The 25,195-nt window shown below is 33.4% G+C and overlaps 1 protein-coding gene across 14 annotated transcripts in view; it reads right to left on the bottom strand.

The window, feature by feature from the left end:
* DMD (dystrophin) overlaps positions 1–25,195 on the bottom strand; it is a 1,007,484-nt gene that overhangs the window by 589,469 nt on the left and 392,820 nt on the right. For 13 of the 14 annotated variants that reach the window (XM_021408144.1, XM_021408061.1, XM_021408111.1 and 10 more), the window contains 6 exons: positions 24,972–25,142; positions 19,408–19,530; positions 17,841–17,978; positions 15,855–16,007; positions 14,758–14,940; positions 1,391–1,585 (listed from right to left, as the gene is read on the bottom strand). In XM_021408144.1, coding sequence (XP_021263819.1) covers positions 1,391–1,585; positions 14,758–14,940; positions 15,855–16,007; positions 17,841–17,978; positions 19,408–19,530; positions 24,972–25,142 — 963 coding nt within the window. The remainder of the gene's footprint in view (positions 1–1,390; positions 1,586–14,757; positions 14,941–15,854; positions 16,008–17,840; positions 17,979–19,407; positions 19,531–24,971; positions 25,143–25,195) is intronic. The other variant, XM_021408161.1, reaches the window with a different exon arrangement.

The following is a 25,195-nucleotide window of genomic DNA, read 5'->3' as shown; positions in this document are numbered from 1 at the left end:
GCATTAAGAGCCATCCTGTCACGAGTGTTTGTCTAAAATGAAGAATGAGAATAACCGGCACATTGCATGATCTAGAAATTAACTTTGTATAGTCGATACACAGAACCCCTTTAAACTACTGGTACTAAATCACAAGAGGAGAAAAGGAGTGATCTGCTGTTTCTTCACACAGACCTATTGTCAGTTATTTTCTTACTCCAATACTTTACTATTGTGCTTCCCTGGACAAACTATACTCCTAGGAAATGTAAAACATGTTAATTTCTAAGAGCTAATAAACCTATCTATGTCTGTGTATATATACACGTATATATATACACAAACACACACAGATGCCTCATTTGTATATATAAAGATATCTACACAAGAACTATAAATGGGCTCCTATTGAGGGTACTTTAGATCTCCTTTCCAGCTCCCTGTTTTGATTCTCCAACAAAGCTTATTTCATCTGAATGACTGTGGAGAAATTCTACTCTCTTTGGGCTAAAGTTTCTTTTGGTTAAAAACTTCCCTTCCCCAAATGATCATAGAAATAATGGAAATGTGGTCTTCATGTTGGATGGCAAGTTGAAATTACTGTAATTATATACAGCAGTTAAGCACAATTTTTTACAAGGCTCTACTCACAAACATTATTCTGCAGAAGCAGATAACTCATTCACCTACTTACGCTTACAACTTTAATCTTATTCTTTTATTAATTCATTCTGTAATGAAAAAATCCTCCAATTTCAAGGAATTTCACTGTTATAAGCAATGAAGAAACTGGACCATAATATTTAAAGTTACATTAACAATTCTGAATTAGACTTTTTGTAACTACATTAGCTACCTATTGGACAGCATTTTCTGTATAGTTAAGTAAACTACAACAGTTGCATAGAATATATCTCCAATCAAACTGCAAGCTTTCATAGTCCAATATGCAATGGAACAACTACTCGTTTTTGCTGATTTTTTTTTTTTAATCGGTCACACTAAAATAAAGCTGTCCAAGATCATATGTGGACAGGCTTTGAGTACTTACTAACTCCTTCAAAATAAAAACACACAAATCAAACTTTAACCATGATTTTGCAATTTTAAATACAGAACTGCCTCTATCCATCCTTTCTCCCACTGTTCTACTCAGTGTTATGCTGTGCAGACACCTTAATGCTTTTGCTTTTCTTACAAATCCGGGTGAAACAGGTAAAAACAAATGAACCCATCAGTGCTCTTACATTTCATAGCAATGTATCTTTGTATCTAAACATCCATATATGCACAAATCACAGAGAATTTGAGTACTTATAAAAAGATGTGCGAGAGTGAGCACAGGCTGCTAATAAAAAGGAGCCCCAAAATCACAGAAGCATAGTATTATGAAGAAAATTTTCCATCTTACCTTGAGACATTCTTCTTGTTTCAAGAGATCTTCACAATCCTTAGCCTGCAGAACAGGAGAATTAAGGCGTTCTTCTACTTCAGACAAGGCTTGCAGAAGCTGAAGGATCTCTGCCAGGTATGTAGAAGGCACATAAGTGGTTTCCACAGTCATAGTTTCAGTCATCACAAAAGTTGTATCTTCATGAACTGTTTGCTAGTATAGATATACAACAGAATGCTTCCTTTAGTTTCTCACCTCTATACAAATGTATAATTTATTGCAATTTCCATTTCATGATCTAGAACCAATTAAAAACAATTTACAAGGCCAAAAGCAGGAAGTATTTGAGTTCTTTTACACAGATCACTCACACTCCACTACTTTGTCTGAAATGGTAGACACTAAAATCAGTCCTTGCAGAAGCATACAAACTTTTCTTCTCTTGCTCTTTTTCCAATGAAATGAAGATAGGAAACACAAAAGTACTTTGAGGTTATGATATTACTGAGATTTTAGTGCTAACAATTTCATCTTAAAATATTATATCTCTAAGAATCTGCCCTTTTTTATAGAAATTCCATGCATGCAAAGCCCAAAATACTGTCGTTTCAAGGTGTCAAAATAATGACTTGCCTTATGGGTACAATTTTTTAGGTTACATGCAACATAAAACAACTAGGTCAACTCAGTATTTACAGTAACATACTAAAACCTCCCTCCTCAAACTCAGAAGTATAATTTGGAATTTCATTATTTGAATGGTCTTTAATGGATAAAATTCACAAAGGAAGTGCCAGCAATACACATCTTTAGAAATAAATTTTTATTTTTTTTCTAAAGATGTGTATTGCTGGTAATTTGGACAACTATGAACTAGACACACTATTCTGGTAATTTGGACAACTATGAACTAGACACACTATTCTGAAAGCACATGCATACACCAAGTGTAAAGAGAGCCCAGAGTATTTTGCTTCAAAGAAAACAGTGTTGATCTGTAGCTTTTGGAAAGATATTGACATATTAGGTGACAAAATAGTAACACAACATAAATTCTCTGTATTTCTGATTTGATGTGTTTGTAGATCACACACACACACACACACACAAAAAAAAAAAAAGTAATACCAAAAAGTGTGCTTGGAGCTACGTTTAACTAAACTTCAAATAGATGTTGACATGTATGTCATTTAGAAAAAAAAAATATATACATATATATAAACATATAAACTCTTATTTGGTAAGTACAGGTTACTATTTATTTATTTTATCACAGCACATAGGATTCCGAGTGTGGGACCCAAGATTCATTGAGCTTCGTTCTTGTAGTCTACAATATATAAAAACTTTACTTATTGAAGACCTCACAGAAATGTTACAAGCAATTGTTGATAAACATTCAAAAATCACATTACTTAGATACTCCACACCTAATAGAGATAATCATGGATTTTGGAGCAGCATCTGTGAACGACAATGCATCCATGCTTCTTTAGAGAACAGTATCGTTAGTAAAGGAAAACAAAACCAAACACTACTTCCCACATACTACCTCAGCAAATTGTCTCATTTTAATTAATCCATATCTACCTTTTCTTGATTTCTCCCCTCCCCTCTGTCATCAATTTTCTTTAAAAAGTCTTAAAATATGCATTCACACATTTGAGAAGATGTATGCATATTACAAATAACTTCTTGGATTTTATCTCTAGATTCGTATTATTCTGTTGCATTTCCAATGCAAACTTAATTGCTCTGTTTATACTCTTTAACAAAATGACTTTCTTAGGACATCTGCTAACACTGGAAACTCTATTTGCCATCACATCATTGCTATAATTTTTATTATATAAAATAAATTGCTAAAAAAAGTGGTCCCCTCCCCCCACATATGTTTCATGAATCACGCACTGCAAAAATAACAGTTTACCCCAGTTAACCCAAATAAAAAAGCTGTCCAAGTTGATTAGATAATGGGATATTCTCAATAATGCACTGAGCCATGCAGCAATATATTTCTGTTCCTGAAGACTGTGCTGAGATATTTCTACATACAAAGAAGAACTAGATCTTCATGAAAAAAAAAACGATTTAACAGCTTTTCCTTTTTTTGACAGAGAAGACAGATTATTGTTATTCAAGTAAGGGATGCAAGGTTATTCACTCAAAATAAGGTTACAGGAACATGTAAAATGACACACACAAAATAATGAAATTCTGACATTTTATTAATGTATGTTCCTAACCTGAATTTAGTCTAATAACGATGTATAAATAGAGTATACACTGTTTACATGAAATAAAATCTGTCTTCGTGCTCTAAAAAAAAATCCTGAAATCAGACAAAAATCAAATAGAAATTTGATGTGTGATCACTTTACAGATTATTGTGCCTAATTAGTTATAGTAATGCCAAAATATCTATCCATTTGCTACAAATCAGTGGTAGAAGAGTACTCTCCTAGGCAAAATTTACTAAAATTTAAAGACAGGGCTGAAGTTGATATGATCTATATGGCTTACTCATCCCTCAAAGTATGTGTAATATTTAACTTCCATCAATGCTTGTGAGCTGCATACAGCTACACTTTCATAATTTCCTTTACAGAAAACTTAGCATTGTTTTTTCTCACAGCTGGGCAATTACTGGTATAGTTCTACAGGAAGCATGACTCAGGAGATTTCTAGTTCAACTGAGCCATTGATGTTTATATTCCAAGTTAAACTGTAAATTACGACAACCAGATAAATACATAGATGAATTACAACATGAAAGAAGAAGTCTACCAGAACCTGCCCTCATCTTCGGCAATATTATTTCATATTTTATTTTAAAAAAGAGTAGCATCCAAATGAATTAGTTTCTGAATAAATAAATGGGTCTGAAACACGACAGAACTACAGAATTGGGTTTTTCAAAGCATCATAGGAATTTCTTTCCTTCTATCTTGCCTTTGTTGATAGTATAACAGAGCCTAAGGCAGAAGATGGCATCTTGCACTAAGGAATGGAGAATAGGCGCACCCAAAACTGATCATTTTAATCAGCAAAGAAAAGGATTTTTGTTTTGTTTCTCCAATTGTTTGCTGGAATTATCATGAATATACAAAACAGACAGTCCTTGCCTGTATTCTGGGCAAGCATCTTTACCAGAAAAGTTCAGCCAACACTGAATCATATACTACCATCATAAGAAGAAAAACCAAAAAACAAGGAGATGGTGGCAGCTGTGAACCACAGCTTTAGAAATAATAGCAATTCAATAAATATACATGTCATTACTAATGGAAAAATGGTTAATGAGAAGCAAAACTGGTTAAGATCTTACAAAAATTAAAAGTAAGAAAAAATAAGAACATTGAACTTTTATGATTTTTTAAGAATTTTTTGAATGCACTACTTTGAACAAAGTGGCAAAAATACATTAGATAACTATTTGAAAATACCTGAAAAAATATATATTAAAAAATAATATATTAAAAATAATATAATATATAATACAAATAAATGATGGGGGAAACTATGGTGTAAATGGCTATTTTCTATCAGTATTTCTGTAAAATATGTGTTTTTTTATTTTATTTTTTAATATTTATTTATTTATTTTTGTCTCTGATAAAACAACTTTTGGTTCAGGTCTAGCATTTAATGCACTCCTTTTCACCAAATGCCATTATCAACAGAATAAGCTGAATTTTCTTCCCTGTAATTGCACATTTTTCAATTAAGGGATAAAATCTGTTCATAAATGTGACTCTACATACATGTAATAAATGAACAGCTAAGTTCTATCATGTACAACACAAAGATAAGAAATACCTCCACAATTTCCTTCTCACAAAGAAGACTAATACACAAAACAAACAAATATATAAAATCAAACCTACAGGAGTAATGTAGTCTTTGCCTACAAATTTCCCTACAAAAGAAGTATCTGAAATTATTGTTCCCTATCTCTACAACAGTATCATATAGTACTGTCACAGTTAACTAGCCTTGGAGGATGCTGTTTCTTTTTTTTTTTTTTTAAACTGGAAAAGCATGCATATGTGCATATGAATCTGTCCGTCTATCTATCTATATTTCACCTATCTCAGTATATCCGTTTCCTTTCCTCCTTCTGCAAACAGAATGATTGCAATATGAGTGCAACAGTCTACAGCCCAAAAACCCCCACCTATTTTGCGTTGACTCTGACAGCTGTTCTGATTTTGGTGTCTTGTCACTATAGACATCCAAACTAATAGCAAGTTGAATGCAGTGTGGCTTTAAGTTAATAATTTCATACAAACAGAATATGCAGGAGGACCGAAGTAGCAAACTACTGTACCATGACACTGCTCCTTGCAGCATCCTGATAAGAAGTTAAGGAAAAGACAAAGAAACACGTGCTTCCTCCTGAAGTGAACTAATGCTTGAGAAAGTATTCTTTACAAGAAGCTGCAAGATAATATGAGAGTGTAAAAAGTCATCTCTGGGGTATAAATGTAGACGTGCTAATACAAAAATTTGAAGGAGATTGTCTTCTAGATCAAACTGCAAAGTACAAGAGATTTGCTAGCCCATAGTTAGCACTGATGTACTGGACAAAGGATTAGTAAAACAAAAGCCTGATCAAGTGCTGTCAGAGATCAAAAACATCACTTTCAAGTACATATTTTTATGTAAAGAAGTTTTTATATATTTGTTCCTAGGTCGACTGTGAGAGATGATGTCAGCTAACATTCAGAAAGATAAATTCTGTATCTTCACTATTGCTAGCACATCTTACCCGTGTACATATATTTAAAACGTAGATCAAAATGATTCAAAGAATATGGAATTGTTTTTATAAGATTTGATGTCCCTGTTCAATTACAAACAAGTTATCTATCAGTACAAACAGAAGCATTTATTTCAATTACAAAGAAACTGTAATCCTCACTACAGGATTAAAAATGTATAAAATGCTTATGTAATTCCATAAAGGAAAGGTCTTAAAAAGCACATGGCAGCATTAAAATGTATTAAATATATATATTTAAGAATCACATTTTTTAAGTAAGATTGTAACAATTGTTTTCTCATGTGATTTTTCTATTCATGATTGTTGGCCTGCACACTGAAAAAAATAAAATATGTATTTTAATGACTGTACCTGACTTAGTGACTTAGACTTAAAATGGATGCTTATGAAACATATTTCTTCCTTTACTTTAGAATGACATTCTCCAGAGAACGGAACACGGATGAAGGAATTTCAACATAAGGGCAAATCAACTCTTTATTGACACTCCAACATTGTGACGGAGTTTCATTTTGGAAAAATACTATGTTTATACCAAAAATAATTCCTTTGGAATCTTCTTCTGTATAGTACATGATTCAAAGCAAAGCAAAGTCAAGAACTTCAAATCCAAACTTTTAGACTGATATCAGAAATACACCAATAAAGTAACCAGGCATCATTTTGCCCACTCCTCACTTCAAACAGATAAGAGGTCTATATTCTGTTAGCATAGAAATTCAAACTTGGACAGAGAGTGCTTTAAGTCTTCACAACGCTTCACTGCTCAGGCATGCATACTGGCTAAGAAATGCTGCATTAATGATTTTTATTCTATGAGTAACAGATTAAAAGAAATAAAACTATTAAAAATGAAACTATTCTTCACAATAGCATTAATTTGAAAAAAAAATCAGAAAATTTTATAAAAAATTGCAGGATATAATTTTGAAAACCATCAATCAATGGACATAGACCAATGTGAACTTACTGTCTTATTGCTGACTTCATATCTTGAATGAACTGCAGAGGTTTTCTCCACAAGAAAAGCCCTGTTCCCTGCTCTTTTAGGCTTCACTTGTGAGACATCTCCCCAAAAGTCTGGTAGTCATGCTACTGCCTGATATACTTTGTATGGTGGACTGGATAAATATCTGTAGTTGCTTGGCTCAAAGACTTGGATGAATTTTTATTCTACCACCATTTTTTTTTTCTTTGGATGCATTATTTTCACATTGAGATGAAAAAGAAAAAAAAGAGATAACATTTATAATGATTAATTTTAAACATTTAACCCAAATTATATTGGTGACATTCATAGTTTCAATTTTGGAGGGTAGGGGAGATATTGCCTTTTTTTTTTTTTTTTAATTTCTTTCTTTAACTCCAGGACCTAAATATATAACTTAAAAATTACATCAAGGCATTCTGATGCTACAGCCAATCCTCCGGATTCTGCACCCCCTCGGGCCTTCAGAGTCCGCAAGATGGAAAATACCCTGAATGAAGAGGTAAATGGTTTTTGCAATCCCCTTTCCTTGTCCCGCTGCTTAACAGGGATTTTATTTTATTCTGGCTTAGATAACTGTGTCCAGATCTGGACTTGCCTCAGGCTGAGGTACTGCTGCATGCTGAACTCAGATGTAGCTTATTTGAAAACTTACTCATTGCTCCTTTCTAAAGACCTCCTATCATTTACACAAAGAAGAGACTCAGGATTAGCACAAACAGGAAATTCTAGCATATTCTGAGCACAGTCCTGGTTTTGATTTTTAATCCTGACAACTCCCATCAGTATCCATTCACTAAGTAAACTAATTTCAAATGTGATGGAACTGGGACATAAGACTTGAATACATTTTATTCTGTATGACATAAACCAGCTCTTTCAGAATACACAAGAAAATGAAGCACTGTGTATCTTATGTCATATCTGTAATGTTACCACTCATGAAAAAAGACAAAATCTAATATTACTATGCCATAATTGATTAATTTGAACTATTGGGATTTAGAAAATGTCTTGCTGTAAATAAATTATGCATATATATTAATTACTTCTGATAAAAGATGGATTATCTCAATCCAGTAATTGCAGCAGTTCAAAACTGACAAGCAAAATTACATGTCATGGTAGAAGCATTTTATAATCCCTACCCCTTTCTTGCATACCTCTGTCCACAGAAGTCAGTATCTTAGAAATCAGTAAGTAAGCAAATGCTTATTTAAAAAAAAAAATCAGAACACTGCATAATATACTTCCTTGGCTGACTTTAAAATAGATATTAAAGATATATATTTAGAATGTTTTATGAGATTACCTTGAAAACACATTTTGAATCGATTTATATGTCTTACCCTCCAGCAAACAAGATGTATTTTAAAGTTTTTATACTCTAACTATAGAATAAATATGGCCATAGAGCTGTTAGTCATTTCTTACATTTGCCTCGTAATATTTTTCACAGCTGCAAAAGTGCATACATTATCAAGGAAATTACATCCTTAAGGAAGTATTTAATTTACACTTTAGAAGATTAAATTCTTTTACACAGCCATTATATTTGTAACCTTGATATGCAATTGTGACAGAATCTATAGATTCTGTTAAATCAACACTAAAAAAAATCAAACTCTCTCACAGAACAGGAACTACCCTAAAGAATGGAAGGAATTTCAAATTGTTTAGACTCAAAATAGAATTTCAAAACTGTGTAAGATATAGAGAAGCACACAGTGAAAGAATAAGTTTCTATAACGTTATGTTGGAGGGCAGCCCTCCTAGGAGAAGACTTTGGCCAACATTAGCTCACTTAGAGGATGATTTATTAAGACAGCGGTTGCACCCTGGTCATACAGCATGAAGCCTTAGGGCTGTCGTGAATTTAATCTATTACTCTACTGACTGACCACCAAGAAAACAATTGATGTTAAATAAAGCACAGATATGTTGAAATACAAGCTACTTTAGATCTCAATTGAATAATTCATTTTGAAATTGACTGTTGAATTGTGATATTAATTTTGAAGATATTTAAGCAAATATGGGTTAGCTGTTTACTGTGAAAATTTAGAAAATAACAAAAAAAACCCCCACCAAAACAACAAAAACTACACTGAAGTACCACTGTAGTGTTTAATGCTAACAGCTTCAAAGAGAAAGGTTTCAAACCTTAAACAGAGGTAATCTACATTTATACAGATGTGATCATGCAGGATAATAATAAGGTTTGTTGCTTAGGCTGATTCTATTGCTCTAAGACTGATTTTTTAAAATAGCAGACAAGAAATTACTGTAAATTCAGCACTAATTAAGTATACCTGCATAGCTATTCAGCAATCACGCTGCACCTATAAAAATTCACTTCCAAAGGCACCTTTGTGAATATATTCAGAAGCATCCATGAAAAAACAATAGCAACGACAAAAGATCAAATGAAAATGACATCCTTAATTGTTGACAGGAGATGAACATCATGTCTTCAAAAGCTACTGTCACTTAGGGCCAGATCACTCTGCAGCAGATCTTTCCCCTTATTATTTAACTCAACAGAATGACCAAGTAATTTTGATAGCAAACTTATTATCTATTTACTAACATAACTTATTATGTTAATAAATTATGATATATCAGAGAAATTAAGAGGGCAATTACCTGGTTTGTTTCCCCAAGAGCTAGGTAACTATAAGGAAGAAAATACTGTACTAGGATAATGCTGTTTTGGCCAAAGAAAACTGAATGGAGAGACAACTGGGTTGTCACAGGTTTCCTTAACCAAAGGATGCTAGTCTTGTTTCCACCCTTATCATAAAGGGAACAATAAGAAAAGCCTGTGCCATGTTTAAGACTATATTCTAATAACCACTTCATATAATTTAAAGACAAGATCCTAAGCCAGCCTTAGTCCTATTTGCAGCAAGGCTATTCATTCCCATGTGATGAGTTAAAGGTGTTGAGCTTCACTTTCAAACTAGGGAATTTAATTCAGATCGCTTCATTAAAGATCATAAGAGATAATGAAAAAAAGAGAAAAATGTTTTCTGTAAAGTTCTGTGAACTACAAGTCTGTTTTAAAATTTGTTCTACTAAAATATTGTAGATTTGCCATGATGATACTGCACTGAATTAATAAGCAATAGAAGAAAAACGCATTTTAGAAGAAAGAACTCAAAATACTGTATCAGACTGTTTCACCTCTTACAGAAGAAGGCTATCAATGGTCTTCCCTTAAATTACCACAACACTCTATGCATTTGTCTTAGACGCAGAGAAGGCAAATTGCATTTTAAAATACATCTTTAAAACCAGCTCCTCTTCAGCTACATCCAATGCCTATATTCAGTGTATTTCCTTTAACATTCTTGCCAGTATCCTAAGTTAGACGTGAAACTAGAAGTATTTGAAATAGAATTAAATTATTTGGAAATAATTTTCTAATAGTAATGTTAACAAATTTCCTGGTTGATGGATGCTAAAAAGGTGATATAAACACTCAGTTGTGATTCTCTTCCCAAAGATTCTCATTCATTCTCACTCCTCTACAGTCACAGCCAAAAGAGGTCGGTGTTTGGCCGTATTGTGTAAAGCTGCCTCAGTTAAACAGCAGCCTCTGTTAATATCACAGAAATTAAATGGTATCACTTGATCGCCCCCGTCCTGTCTTTGAAAGACCTAACATACACAGGTTAAACAGATAGTGTATTCCAATCCATCTCTACACAGTTCTCCTCTTGTCCAGTAAGTATTTTCCTGTTTTGCTTTTCTAATGCCTTTTCTCTCATTATTTCATCCTCTCCCCGACTCCTCATGGCAATAAAGATGAATTAGCTTGTCTCAGCATTTGGCAACCACTACTAGTTCATTTACTGAAAAAAAAGATTTAAAAGACAAGGGAAAATACTCTTTTCATTCCAATGCTGCTGTTTGCGACAACCATGGAAAATAATGATCTAAAACAATGATAGCAGAAGAACATCGAAGTATTCACATTATTTAGATGCAGATACATAATTAGGACACATGACTTGTGTTTATCTAACTGTGACATATTTTTTCCAGTTAATGTTTGACTTATATTTTAGAAAATATTTCTATAGGTGAACATATTTTATCAGTAAAAGCAAGTTTCGATTTCATTAAGTAAAGTTAATGGAGCTCAATAGGGAAATACTAACTGAAAACTGGAAGATGCCCTTAAAAGAGTGAATTTAAACTGACTCTTGAATTTCAGATAAAGTAAATTTGATCCGTGCTTTATCTGGTTCCAGAAGTTGATCACATACTGCCTCACCTGAAACGATTACCCAATTAGGAGACAATTAGTTTGAACTTCTGAATGCTTCATAAAATTTTTAAAAGAATAATGTATTTTATTTTGAAAATGAAGCCTATGATATTTGTTTCATAGGAAGTACTAAGATTACTGGTATTTGACTTATGTCCCAGCAAATTGCATTGAACTACTCTGTCTAAACCACTTACCTTGTAGACACAAATGCATATTTTGCATCATTATTTTCCTGATTCGTTCTTGTTCACCACATGGTTTAACTGGTATGAAAAAGACTCTCCTGATGTTTAAGTTTTGATCAACTTGATTATTTTTCCCAGTATGGCAAAAATCCGGGCCAAAATATTTCAGAAGTAAAATGACCATAAGTTCCAATAGAATTTTTGTTTGCATCACCAAAATAATTACTGATTTGACTTGTTATGTAAGTCTATTATTTTGTTGGTATATACACAAGTAGGTATATAATTTTGACAGTTGTTACTGGATTGCAGGAAAAATATTCCTCCTATCCTAAAAATACACTTAAGGTAATATGAACTCTGGTAACTTCCAATGTCATTTGGTACAGCTTTATTTATAATCATATCATGCATATTCAGTTAATGCGATACAGCCTCCTTTTTCTCTAAGGAATGACTCACTACTCTCTGAAACTTTTCACAGGACCACATTAAGTTACACTAAATTAAACTGTCTCAAGTTGGCATAAAGAACATGTCGTGTTTGAGGTAGCATACAAAATATGTTAAGCTTTTCGTGTAATGGAAATTAGTTATGCTTCACCTTTTTAAGTTTATGCTCTCAGCTACATCACACCTTTTAACAAAACTGGTGACAGATATATATCTATACAGTTATATATATATATATATAGTATTTGTCAGATTGTTGGTGGATACTGCCTCCTATGCATCTATGAGAGGATCACAATTTTATGAGAATCTACCGTGACAGAGATAATCAATTCTTAAATGTTTGTGTATCCTTTTCACAGATCTTCCTCCCAAAAATTAGGGAGAAGTAAAATAAGGGGGAACATGATCATTCTATTTTCTTACTTTGATATCAGAATTATATTAGCTCCAATAAAGTAAGAAATGCAATTCTGTCATCAAGCCACAGATATGAAGGCAGCATCTTGCTACGTTTATTCAGTTAATCATAAGGAATTGCAAGATACACAGTACAGCTAAATCCTCATTGCTTCTTAAGAATAACTTTCAATTCTTACATGTCTGTAATTGTATACATCATTAACTGCAAATGAAAAACACAGAAATTTTCCTCTTCTTTTGCTTTAAAAAAAAATTCAATTTTGTAGTTTTATTATATGTTTTTATTCAGTTGGTGGTTAACAGAAAGCAATTTTTGCTGGTATATGCATGTGTTCAAGTGAATAATTCAAGTTTTCATTTTTCTTCTGTATTCTCAAGTCTTGAACCAAAAATTAACTAACCCTCACAACATCCCTGTGAGGTAGGTACTTATGCTATATTAAAAAAAAAGCCAACAACAACAAAGAAAAGAAGTTGAGAAATTCACTTTGTTTCAATGATTCAACAAAGCCAAAACTAAAACAGTAACGAGGCTTCTTGCACTCCTCATTCTGATGTGAGCCATGAAAATACAACACCTCTCATCAGTTTCAGTAGCTTCTGTAAAACTTCTAACATGTTTCACATAAATACCATAGCGGTCATTGTCAATAGAGAATGGTATTTTGCATGAGAAATGAAAAGTACAACGTAATTAACCTGTACACATGTATATTTCATTAAATAATGTTGCTTGAGATATCTAAGAATACTTAAAACTTCTAACCATTACAAAAACATAAATATATTGTATAAATAATATATTTTTACAATAAAAGCACATGTAATGGTTGCATGCCTAAAAAGTCAGTGACTGTATTTCATTGACCAATTCAAAAACACATGTACCAGTTTGTCTACTTTACATAATTTAAAGAAAAATACGATTTGCTGGTAAAATTTTATAATGGATATACTTGCCCTCTGACATAGTAGGTGTTGAGTGAGATAAAAAAATACAACAGATAGTATGTTTTATATAAATTGCAGATTCTTATTTCTTACTGATCAAAAGAACAAATATATTCATTATAGAAAAAAAACTTATTTACAAGACAAAGTGAAGCCTGCTCTAGCTCCATGCCAATATGAATGGCTTGCAACTGATTCTGTCCATCAAGTTTAATATAAACCATAGTAATCTGAAAAGAGTAATCAGATGGAACAAGATTTAATAACATACAAACCAAAGTTAATGTTTCTCTGATTGTTTCCATTAAAAGCATAGCTATCCCTATTATTGTTTTTATATATACATTATGTAACTTAACAGTCAAAAAGTTCAAAATAAAAACAGGTTAATTGCATTAACTCAGTGCATTAAAGGACTGTATTTACTTTTTGACTAGCAGTTTTAAGACTACAGAAGACTACACAATGTAATGAATGTAACAACTTCCTAACAACAAACAGGCGTCATTCTTCTCTTTAGTGCCGTAAAATCTAAAGTTCCAAAGCCAGTAAGCACAGTCATAGGAATGACAAGGAAAAACTGCCATGTGAGTGCAAAAGTAGTACTTCACAACCATCAATATGGCTAACTTGCCCAATATCTATTTTGATCATAAACCTGGAATAGTGACAGATTAATTATGTTTTATTTATCCGGTTACTGCAGCATCTATAAACCAGTAAGAATAACTATATATTTATGAAACCCTTCAAAATAAGAAAACATTAAGTTAGCTTAGAAAATGATGTTTTCATCTTGTTCAATTTAAAAGTACAGTTTCTTGCAGAAACTCCTTTGGGATTTCAAGCATTTGAAGAAGAGGCTATGTATACAAAGTTCAAGAAGAAAATTTTTAATCTCTTTCTAAAGTAGGTATAAATATGTATTATGGATAAATAAAAACAATTAAAATTGGCATGGAATGGGTAGTTTGAAAATAACAGTTTTTTTGATATAAACATTTACTGAACAAAATGCACGCATGGCAAACTGACATTTTTAAACTGGAAAATGTTATGGAAAAATAATGAAGCAACAGAAATAAACATGAGCTTTTCATTGCTGAGTTTTCTTTAATTGGCTTATTTAAATTAAGGGCAATTTTAAGACCAAAACAGAGAGCTACTGTATTAAAATATAACAGTTTTCTCACTTGCAAACAATAGGGTTTTTCTTATTAATATCTGAAGAGTTGACACTGACCCTGATCCTCTCAGTGTTAGTAGGATTCTGTTAGCAGTAGCAGTTGCAAACATACGGGTTTGCCAATAACAACTCACAATTTGTGCATAGTTGAGTCTTCGAAACTGAGCAAATTTGCTCTCAATATCTCGCCAGCGCTTGCTGAGCTGTACCAGGGTTGGCTCCACTGCTTTTGCAGCCCCATCCTTAGACAGGCGTTCAGCCTGCCTGTTCACCGCATTCAGATCTTCCTTCTTCTTCTCCAATTCTCCACCAATCTCCTAGTGAGCAAAACCAATACAGGGCCCAGGACAGTTAGCTAACTAGATCAATCAACTTAGAATTAGCAAAATACTTCTGTCAGAACTTCCATTTCAATTTTACTGTTACACTTAAAATGTACAGCTATTTCTTATCTTAGAACAGAACAAAAATAACTGAGATTAAGGAACCTTCTTGGAGACTGGCTGTATATATATTAAAATCTAGTACAAACTGAGAATTATTTAGCAAAAGCTAACAGGTTCCACATCCTGACTCTTGCTAGTAATGGGCAGCTGTAGATTATTATTATTTTTTAATCAATAAGGGTCAGCATATTCTGGATGAATAATGTTTGGACAGTTTACAAATATATTCTCTGAATGTTTTATACAGTGCTTAATTCCTGTTTTACCCTGTGGGAAACTCAACAGAGAATGAAGCAAAGAAAGACGAGGCAAAAAAACTAGGAAAACCTTTGACAATATGTAAATAAATCTACAGATTTTGACAATGACATATGAATATGTTCAGATGAAAATGAATGTGCTAACATGAGATAGAGGTCATCCATATATCGGTAAGTCATTTGTTCATCTGGAACAAAGATACATAAAATCAATTACAATTTTTACTAAAAAACATTTGATGCTTCTTAATACATTATACACTCCATATTGACAAAAAATTTTATTTAGTGTTTTGCAAATCATTTATGTAACATTTATTGTAACAAATAAATACAAGAGATAGTACAACAGATAAATATCAATTTGAATACAGATTGTTAGCATTTGTTTTAGTATAAATCAGAAATAAACTACTGAACTAGTAACATTTTACATCTATTGAAATATTTATTTTATTTTCATCTTTTAAATTAATAAATTATGTCTCAAAAAGATCTACCATTTCCATCCCCCAAAAACATTACCTTTAGCTTCTGCTCATCTTTGTGGTCTGGTAGACTGGCTAACTTTTTCTCAATGTCATCCAGCCATGTCATTAGGTCATCAGCCTGCCTCTTGTACTGATACCATTGATGAGAAATCTCTAAAGCCTTTTTTCTTCTTTGAGACCTCAAGTCCTGTTCACAGTGCAGATATTATTAGAATATGAATGAAAGGCTTATAAAATATGAATTGGCATTTGTGCACACTGAAGGGAAAAAAGGAAAAGTACACAGGTACTACTGTACGCAGTACAGGTCCACTATTTTTAATTAAATGATGATATTTAAATCAAATGTGGAAGTATCTAAACATAGGGTATTTTCATCAATTTAACAGGTTAATTTTTATGTTAAAGGTAGTTGAATAAAGCAGTGAGACAGTCAGTAATATTCAGAGAAGTTAAGACTCTCACATAAATATCAATATTTTTACATATAAAACACTCCTCCTCAGAATACTTACTGGATAGAAGGAAACATAGCCTGCTTACTAGCTAAGTGTAAGTGGGCTTCCTGTGTTTTGTGATCAACTGTGAAACTCTAGCCTCCGTGAAAATTCTGTAGCTATTCAGAAGAAAATTATTTCAATGCAAAAATGTATGTATTTTTTTAAGATTTCTTTCATAGAAGACCATTACATACAAAATTTCTTGTGTTTATGACTCAGATTTATAAAGTATAAAAACTTCTCTTGAACAGGACATTAAAAAACACTATCTTCTTGAAAATATTATTAAATATACCTTAGTGCTTAGCTTCATTCATGAAGAGTTCAGAAAATACTTTCACTACAACAACATCTTACTATGAAGCAACTTTAAAAAATAACTTATGAAATTTATATTAAAAATATGCAAACAAATTTGCTTCAACCTTTCTTGAATTTTATTTGACAAGGTTGAATGCTCAACTGAGCAACTCGAAAGGAAAACAGCCAGTAAAAATCTGGCAAACAGTATAGCTCTAAAAACAGTCTGGCTTATTCTCCATAGAAAATATGAATTAGTTCTGTTTAACTTGGGAAAACTCCAAGACAAACCTAATAGATTTCAAGTTTCTTCATAATGTGGACAAAACAACAATATATTCTAGCTATTCTTATACTCAATACACACAGCAAAATTGTAAAAGTTAGAATGAAATCCACAGGAAACAAAAGATGATGCTCAAAAATAAGTAATAATAAAATGTAAACATGCTGTGTTCCTAGTGTCAAGAAGAACTAAAGAAAAATTTTCAAGAAAAAGTCCTCCTGGCAAAGGATAAAAAATTTGGCTACAACAGCCAGAGTCTATGCCTCTTAGGTGATCTTTCAACTACAGAATTCTTCCTTTCCACATTTTTTTTATTTCTGGGAAGTTCACATCTTTAATTTAAAGATTTAGAGATTTAATTAAATCTCTCAGCACAGAATTTAGACGTATGACTTGCAGCTTCTTAGCTGCTAGGTCTACTGATACAGATATACTGATATGATTATAATCTACCCCACCACTATTTTAAAGAGGCTGGAATCACTTTTCTTGTTGAAGGAGATCAGCATGTTATTTTTTTTTTTTTAGTGAAGTATAAACCAAATTATTAATTGCAACAAGAACGTTCCACAACTCAGAATCTAAGTTGATGAGGTTGTATCATAGCTAAGTTCTTGACTGCTGTTGGAGAAACATAAGAAGTGCAAAACATCTTTAAAAAAGGTAATATAATCAAATAATTGTTTACCATCCAACTGGCAATCACCTGGTTGTAACAAAACTGTGACAAAACAGTGCTCATTACACTGCATAATTAATATGCCTTTTCCAAAGCTTCAAGCAAATTGTACAAGCAAATATATGCTTTCAGCCGAATAGTTTCAAATGACTTATCTCTAAATAGTAATGAGGATTCATTTAACTTTACAGAACATTGCCCTGAAATGAAGAAAACTGTTTTGTTTGCATGTGCTTATAACTGTAGCTCTTATACCTTGAGAGCATTATGTTTAGTCTGCAACAGCTGTTGTTTTATCTTTATTTCCTCCCGTTTTCTCTCATCTGTGATTCTTTTCTGAAGTGTGTCGCCCCTTTGCAGCAATTCTTTCACTGTGCTCTCATCATCTTCGCTCTGATTTAAAATAATAACAGGTAAAATGGGCATTTAATTTAACTATCACTTAAGTGCTAGGAGTTTTAGACATACAAACCTGTACTTCCTATGCTAAAGTAAAGATCTAAAAGCTACTTGCAGTTCTGTTCTGAAGACACAATAGCTTTTACTTACTTTCTATACCACATGTAGACACTTGAGAGGTACAAGTAAAACAGCAAATGAAAAGCTACAGATGTTTGATACTAGATTTTACAGAGCATCCAGGATAACAGGATGAAAACATGAAAAGCAAAAAGATAAAATACTTCTAACTTTAAACAGAAAGAATAGGTGTATCTCAAATATCCTACATAAGTGTCAGTAGTCATTGAAATTGTTAGTATGCTAAGGACAATGTGATTCCTAAGCATTTCATATAATAGTATCATCACAATACAAAACAGCTATTCTGGCACTGAAAATGGTACCACAATGCACTTTTTAGACAGAAGGTGAATCTATGCCACAGATTTCAAGACAGTCTCTGAAACAACACTAAACATTCTACATATATAAACAGGAAAAAATATGCTCAAGCAGTGGAACATTGCCCCATCAAACTTCGTTCACTTATTATTTATCACTTGAGTAAATGCTACCTTAAATTGCTTATGTTTTTCCTGCATTAAAAAAAAAATCATTAAAAATATTCTTTTCAGCATCGATATGAAAGATCTATCTCTGAATAATACCCTTAAAGGAAATACAATACTGTTTCTTTGTATTGCTTATAAAGAAAAATATATCTGATCCTGCTGAGGATTCATAAAGTGAGGATCCTAAAGATGAATCTCTTTTATTGGCTATGTAAGAAATGCCATTCCTCTGAAAATTACATTGAAGAAAGCACAGCAGTATTTTATTAATGGATTTTCATTTTTAATACACATACATTGTTTTACTATTCATAAAGAGCAAACATAAGTAATAAAACTTACCACAGCCACAAATATTATTCACATTATATGGTATGATCAGACCTGTTAATAACTAATCTCCATGTGTTATTTGTCTTCAGTTAATGTCTCCTTCTACTGTACTGCCCAAACAGATACAGTAGTCTGAATTTTCTTAGTCTTTATACTGCTGTAAAGATTTTGCTATTCTTTCTCTGATCTGTAATATTGCTGGTACTAGCACAGAACATGCATGTAACATTTCTGCTTTGCTTAATGTTTTCACATGGTTCTAAAAAATATTTTTCTTATAAAACTAACTATAAAGCTATGAATAAGACAGTTAATGCTAACTTGGAACCTTTGAATTTATAATATATTATCACAGTAAAATTTTGTCTGAGTCATATCTAAACATCTTAACACAAATAAGGTAGTTTCTCCTTTTCACTCAAGTCTTTTTCATCTTCCTATCTACTTCACTCAAACTTCCATTTCAGCCAAATTACCATATCTTTATTGAAGTCCTCCTCTTTCAAATTCACCCCCTGCTGAATTTCAACCTCCAGTGGTTCAAGCAATTTTTGTATATCGAAGTCAAATTGCTCCAATTCCTTCAAAGGAATGAAGGGCTAGAATGGGAAAAATACAGATATTATTTGTTTAAATTACATATTTAATAGTTTTATTAGAAACATAAGCAAGAAAAGACATCTGTTCCACTCCCTATTACTAAAACATTAGTAGATTTTCCATAAGATGAAAAAAAAAATAGCACCATGCAACTCCAACTACCCACATATAAAAATAAAGATCAGTATTTAACAACACCCTAGAGTTCTCATGTAAGAAATATAAGAATTCCGTGGTGAATGAAGATTTAACAAAAACTGATATTCTCACATTTCTGCATAAGAATAGGTTCAGATAAACTGTACTATAACGATGTGTCTAAAAAATTAAGTGTAGACAACACTTGGCTAAATCTGATTTGTCAGAAATAGTATAGCAACGAGCAATCCATTCAGACCTTCTACTACCAATTGTGAACAATTTCAGGATAATTTGTTTCAGTGTTTTGAATCATTGTTCTGTCAAAAAGAATAGCAAAAATGCCAGATTGATTATACAGTATCCACCTCAAAATAAAAAACAGTTAAAGTTTGCATAAGATATCCGCTTAACAATACTATGTAGCACACCAAACAAATAAGTAAACTTCACTAAAAGTGCTTGTTTCAAGAAAGCACTCCAGGTGACGTCCATCAAAGGCAGAGCAGAGACGGACAATTCCTCCCTGCTCCCACCCCTCTTTTGATGCAGCCCAGGATACTGTTGGCCTTCTGGGCTGCAAGAGCACACTGCTGGCTCATGTCCAGCTTTCTGTCCACTAGGACCTCTATGTCCTTCTCCACAGAGCTGCTCTCAATGAGTTCTCCCAGTCTGTAGACATATCCGGGATTGCCCTGATCCAAGTGCAACACTTTGCACTTGGCCATGTTAAACCTCATTTGGCTCATGTGGGCCCAGTTTCCAGTCTCGTCCAGGTCCCTCTGGATGGCATCCCTTCTTTCTGTCGTATCGACTACACCACTCAGACTAGTGTCATGAACAAACTTGCTGAGAGTACCCTCAATCCCCCTGTCTATGACATTGATAAAGATGCTGAAGAGCACCAGTCCCAAGACTGACTCCTGGGAGACACTATTTGTGACTGGCCTTCACCTGGACATAGATTTGTTGACTATAAACCTCTGGCTGTGACCATCCAACCAATTCTTTCTCATCCAACAGTCCAGCCTTCAAATCCATGTCTCTCCAATTTAGAGATAAGGATAGGGTGCAGGACCATGTCCAGACGGACATCATCAGTTGCCCTTCTTTTGTTCACCAATGTCATCACTCCATCACATAAGGCCAACAGATTGGACAGGCATGATCAGCCTTTGATGAAACCACAATGGCTGCCTGTCTCTGATCACCTCCTTGTCCTGCATCTTGCACATGCCTTAACACAGCTTCCAGGAAGATCTGCTCCACAAACTTTCTATGCATAGACGTGAGGCTCAGCGGCCTGTAGTTTCCCATGTCTTCCTCTCTCCCCTCCTTAAAAATGGAAGTAATCTTTTCCTTTTTCCAGTGACCAGGGACTGCCTGACAGCCATGTCTTTCAAATATGATGGAGAGTGACTTGGCAGCCATATCAGTTCCTTCAGGACCCTGGAATGCATGTCATCCAGCCCCATAGACTTGTACACATTTAGTCTCATGAAGCGGTCTCTGACCTGTTCTTCTCCTTATGACCTAGGAACTCTTGGATGTACTTCTGTCTACTTACTAAAGGCATAAGTAAATTATATTTTTGCCACTTCCCTTTTACATTTCTCTACAGCACAACTGGTCTTTATTATAAAGCATAAGTTTGTAATCAAGATGTTAACAATCAAAGCTATTTGATCAAACAAAAGAGGCTAGACATCAACTAACAGTCAGAAGATCTGTAAAATTTTCTCAGCTGTTCCACAGATGAACTAGGAGATTTAGAATAAAAATCCTTTAGTTGTAACAGGTTGACCTTTTTAATGACAAAGACTTTGTACACTTATACACATTAATGGAAATATAATAATGGATGATGTTCATAAGGAAACATACAGTGCTCACAAATTTTCATCAAGAAGCTCAGCTTCTTACTTAGCGACCACTTCAACTAAGGCAGAAATAATAGCAAAATACTAAGTAATCTATACTCAAATGATCTGAAAGATATGTTCAAAAGTACTTAAATATCAATAAAAGAAATCAACTAATAAAACTGGAATATAAAATTACTAATTGCTGACAGATGCTAAAAACAAAACAAGAAAAAAGATAATGGAAGGAAAAATACTCACTGAAATTCTAGTAATTGAATAAAGCTAAAAAAAACACTTGAAAATTTTAAATCTCAGTACACTGATATACTTATGGCTTCATTTTGTCAATTCAGGACACAATTATTCATTGTTCATTGACTTTATTTGCCATTTCTTATTTACTTCACTGTTGTACTTATAACTGTTAGTTTTTAAAAAAATAATTTGAAAACAGGCAAGAATTGACTGAACACAAATTATAAAAGCTTACTAATTGATTTTTCAATGTAATTGCAGAGGGTATAATTTTACCTAAATATGAGTAAACAAAAAACATACGAAGTATACCATCTCTTAATAATTTTTCAGCCCATAAATCTGGAATCATGACTAAAGGAAGTAGGAATCTACTTCTACAGACGTGGACAAACCAAGGCACACAATTTAGTCCTTTATACAAATGCATACAGCAAGTCAGCAATAGCACAGCAAGCTTTTGCCTCTTTATTGTAGGCAGTACTACAGACAACCTTTATCAATCATACTCTAGTTGTCCATTTTCCACAGTACTGGAGAAGGTTCCCCAAATTCTAACCTATAGTTAAAACAATATGCTGTAGTTACTACTCTCATTTTGCTAGGTATATGTAGTAAAAAGCACAGTGAGATGCTGCCATTCCAAATCATTTTTTTTATACAATCATAACTGGGATAAAACCTCAGTGAGAAGGTTGACATGTTGAAGACATTTGTAGGTTATAATCTGAAGACAGATATTTTTCTTGACAAATGTCTTTTTACCCTTCTTTGAGTGAGCCCACAGCATAAAATGCAAACAATTAACCTGTGATTAATCATCTACAGGCAGCTGCATCATTTAGATCACTTAATCAAAGGATGCATCATCCCTAGATGCTGACAACATTGTGGAAGAGTATAGCAGAACTCAGAAGGAGGTCCATACTGCAGATAGCAGTGTTCAGAATAGAAGTGTTACACAACAGAGTTGTTTGTGCCTAGATGTCCTCTGTCTACAGTTTGTACTTCTGTACTAACTGAGGAGAAGCACACTGCATCTACTAAAGTAGTACTGATGGCTGCCAGGAAAGAAAAAACAAAACAAAATAAAACAACAATGAAGAAACCCTAACACAATCTTCCTAGGTCACAGGAAAAAGGTAGCACACAACAGTGAGTAGGATGGGGGTTGGGAAAGTTGGGAGGAGACAGATGACCTGAATTGGCCAAAGGGATACCATACCATATAATGCCTTTCTCCAGTAAAACAAAGTAACAAACAAACAAACAAACAAAAACACAAGGGAGAGGAAGAAGAAGTGGGGTACAACTTCCAAAGTAGCCATCGATGAGAAATAGGCTGAGCATCAGTGTGCTTAGGGGAGGTAGTGAGTCTCTTTGTGTCACTTGCTTTTTTTCCCTCACCTACGAAACTGTCTGTATATCAACCTGCAAGTTTTCTTAGTTTCACTTTTCCTATTCTTAACCCCTATCCTGCTGAGGGGATGAGGTCTGAGTGAGTTGCTGTGTGGGTGCTTCGGTGCTGCTGGCTGGTGCCTACCCTCCACAATAATACAGTATCAATTTTCCCCAAAATCTATGTTAAAACTACCTAGGAAAGGTAGCAGCTTTTGAAAAAGATGTCTTGTTTATTGTTGTGCAGTAAGAAAGGCTAGACTGATCAGAGAAATAATGTCAGTAACTCTGCTCTCACATGAAGAAGGTACTTGCATCTCTGAAGAGCAAACTGATTAGAAATCAGCCAGTTAAAGTTCATCTTAGCTAGCAAAGATGAAATGATACAGTAGACAATTGTTAGAACTTGCTTGTATTACAAAACAAGTAATCTTGTCATCTCTCAGCCAAATAGTACATCAGTTTTAAACAACCCAGCAGTCTATTTGCCTGCATACAAGCTATGAGAGAATACTTGGTTTTCAAGAAAGACTAGTATTTCCTGGAAAAAAAAAAAAATCAAAATAAGACATAATTTCTCAAATTGAGAGGCCATAAAAACAGTGTTCTGATGTATTCACACATACACTTCTTTGCACAATTCTTGCATTTAAGATTAATATGATTTGTTTTTGATTTAATGATATCAAGTACATGCCACTATTCTTTTTTTTTTTTGCAGTTTCTAAGTGTACAATTCAGTACTGAAGAAAAGCCAAACTGTACCCTTGGCTTTCTCCCCAACTTTCTTGGAAGTCCTTCTGACTTTCTCTCTTGTTTTCATGCAAATATTGACACAATTACTTCACATTACTTCATAGTTTCTTTCATTAAGCTTTTTTCTTTTTTTTTTTTCCAGAGGACATACTCTGTTCCACAAACGAAAACTAAATCAACTTAAACACATACAAAGAATGTGCTGATTACAGAGGGCACTGAGCCCTGTGCAAGCCCAAAACAGCAGATGAAAACCATATGATCTTGCTTATGCATTTATAAGGCTTATTTCCTTCTCTGCTATTGATCCTCTGTGCACTGATTTTCAGTGATATTACACTAGCCACCAAAAATACATAGGATCAGAATCCATGCATTCCTGCTATCCAGCCTATATGGCTGCCTGCTTTGATCCACAAAATAACTTCCCACAATAAAGGTAGCAGAAACAATGGAGAAATGAAGTGGCTTATCTCCTCCCTCATTCCATGTCAGAAGTTGCAACTTGGCTAAAAATGCCCTTATTCATATTGAATTCAAATTCAGCAAAGTACTCAAACTAATCGTAGAGATAATTATCTGAAGTATAGTTGAAGTACACATATACAAATACAAGCATATCAAACCTTGATGAGTCTCTTGCCTCATAGGAAAAGACATCTATTGAAAATTAGCCCCTCCAAACACACACCAAAAGAAAGTTATGGATATTAATTTGAGAAGATTAAGAATCTTATTAATTCCTAGATGATATTCATTTTTTTTTTTGTGTTAGTGAAGTAACTGTTATACATTTATATAAACTTAGTGAATATCACTTTGTGCAGTAGTGAAAAAAATCCCTTAATGCAAAAAAAAAAACAACCCACAAACACTGACACTTAAAAAAAAATATCTTACAATTTTAATGTATTCTCCTTTAAAATCTTAGCTTTTGAAGACACTACAGTCCACTGAGAAGTTTTAACTTTGCACCTTATACAGATACCATTCTGAATGCATCTCCATATGGAAGCAAATCTTCCTACCTTTCCACTCTTAATTCTTTGTGATATGGCGGCAAATCGCTGGTTGAGCTCTGATAGTTTAGGCTCTATTACTTTCCTGCAGTGATCGCCACGGTTTGTCATCAAGTCTACCGCCTGGTCACGCACAGAGTCCACCTTTGGATGCATATCATTCAGCTCAGCCTTTAAGCGCTACAGTCCGTGAGCAAGAGACAGGGCTTGAAGTTAGTAATAAATGCAAAGAG

This window comes from Numida meleagris, chromosome 1, assembly GCF_002078875.1.
Source record: "Numida meleagris isolate 19003 breed g44 Domestic line chromosome 1, NumMel1.0, whole genome shotgun sequence".
Taxonomy (NCBI): Eukaryota; Metazoa; Chordata; class Aves; order Galliformes; family Numididae; genus Numida; species Numida meleagris.
Note: the sequence above shows the minus strand (reverse complement) of the source record. Positions and strands in the feature narration are given on the sequence as shown.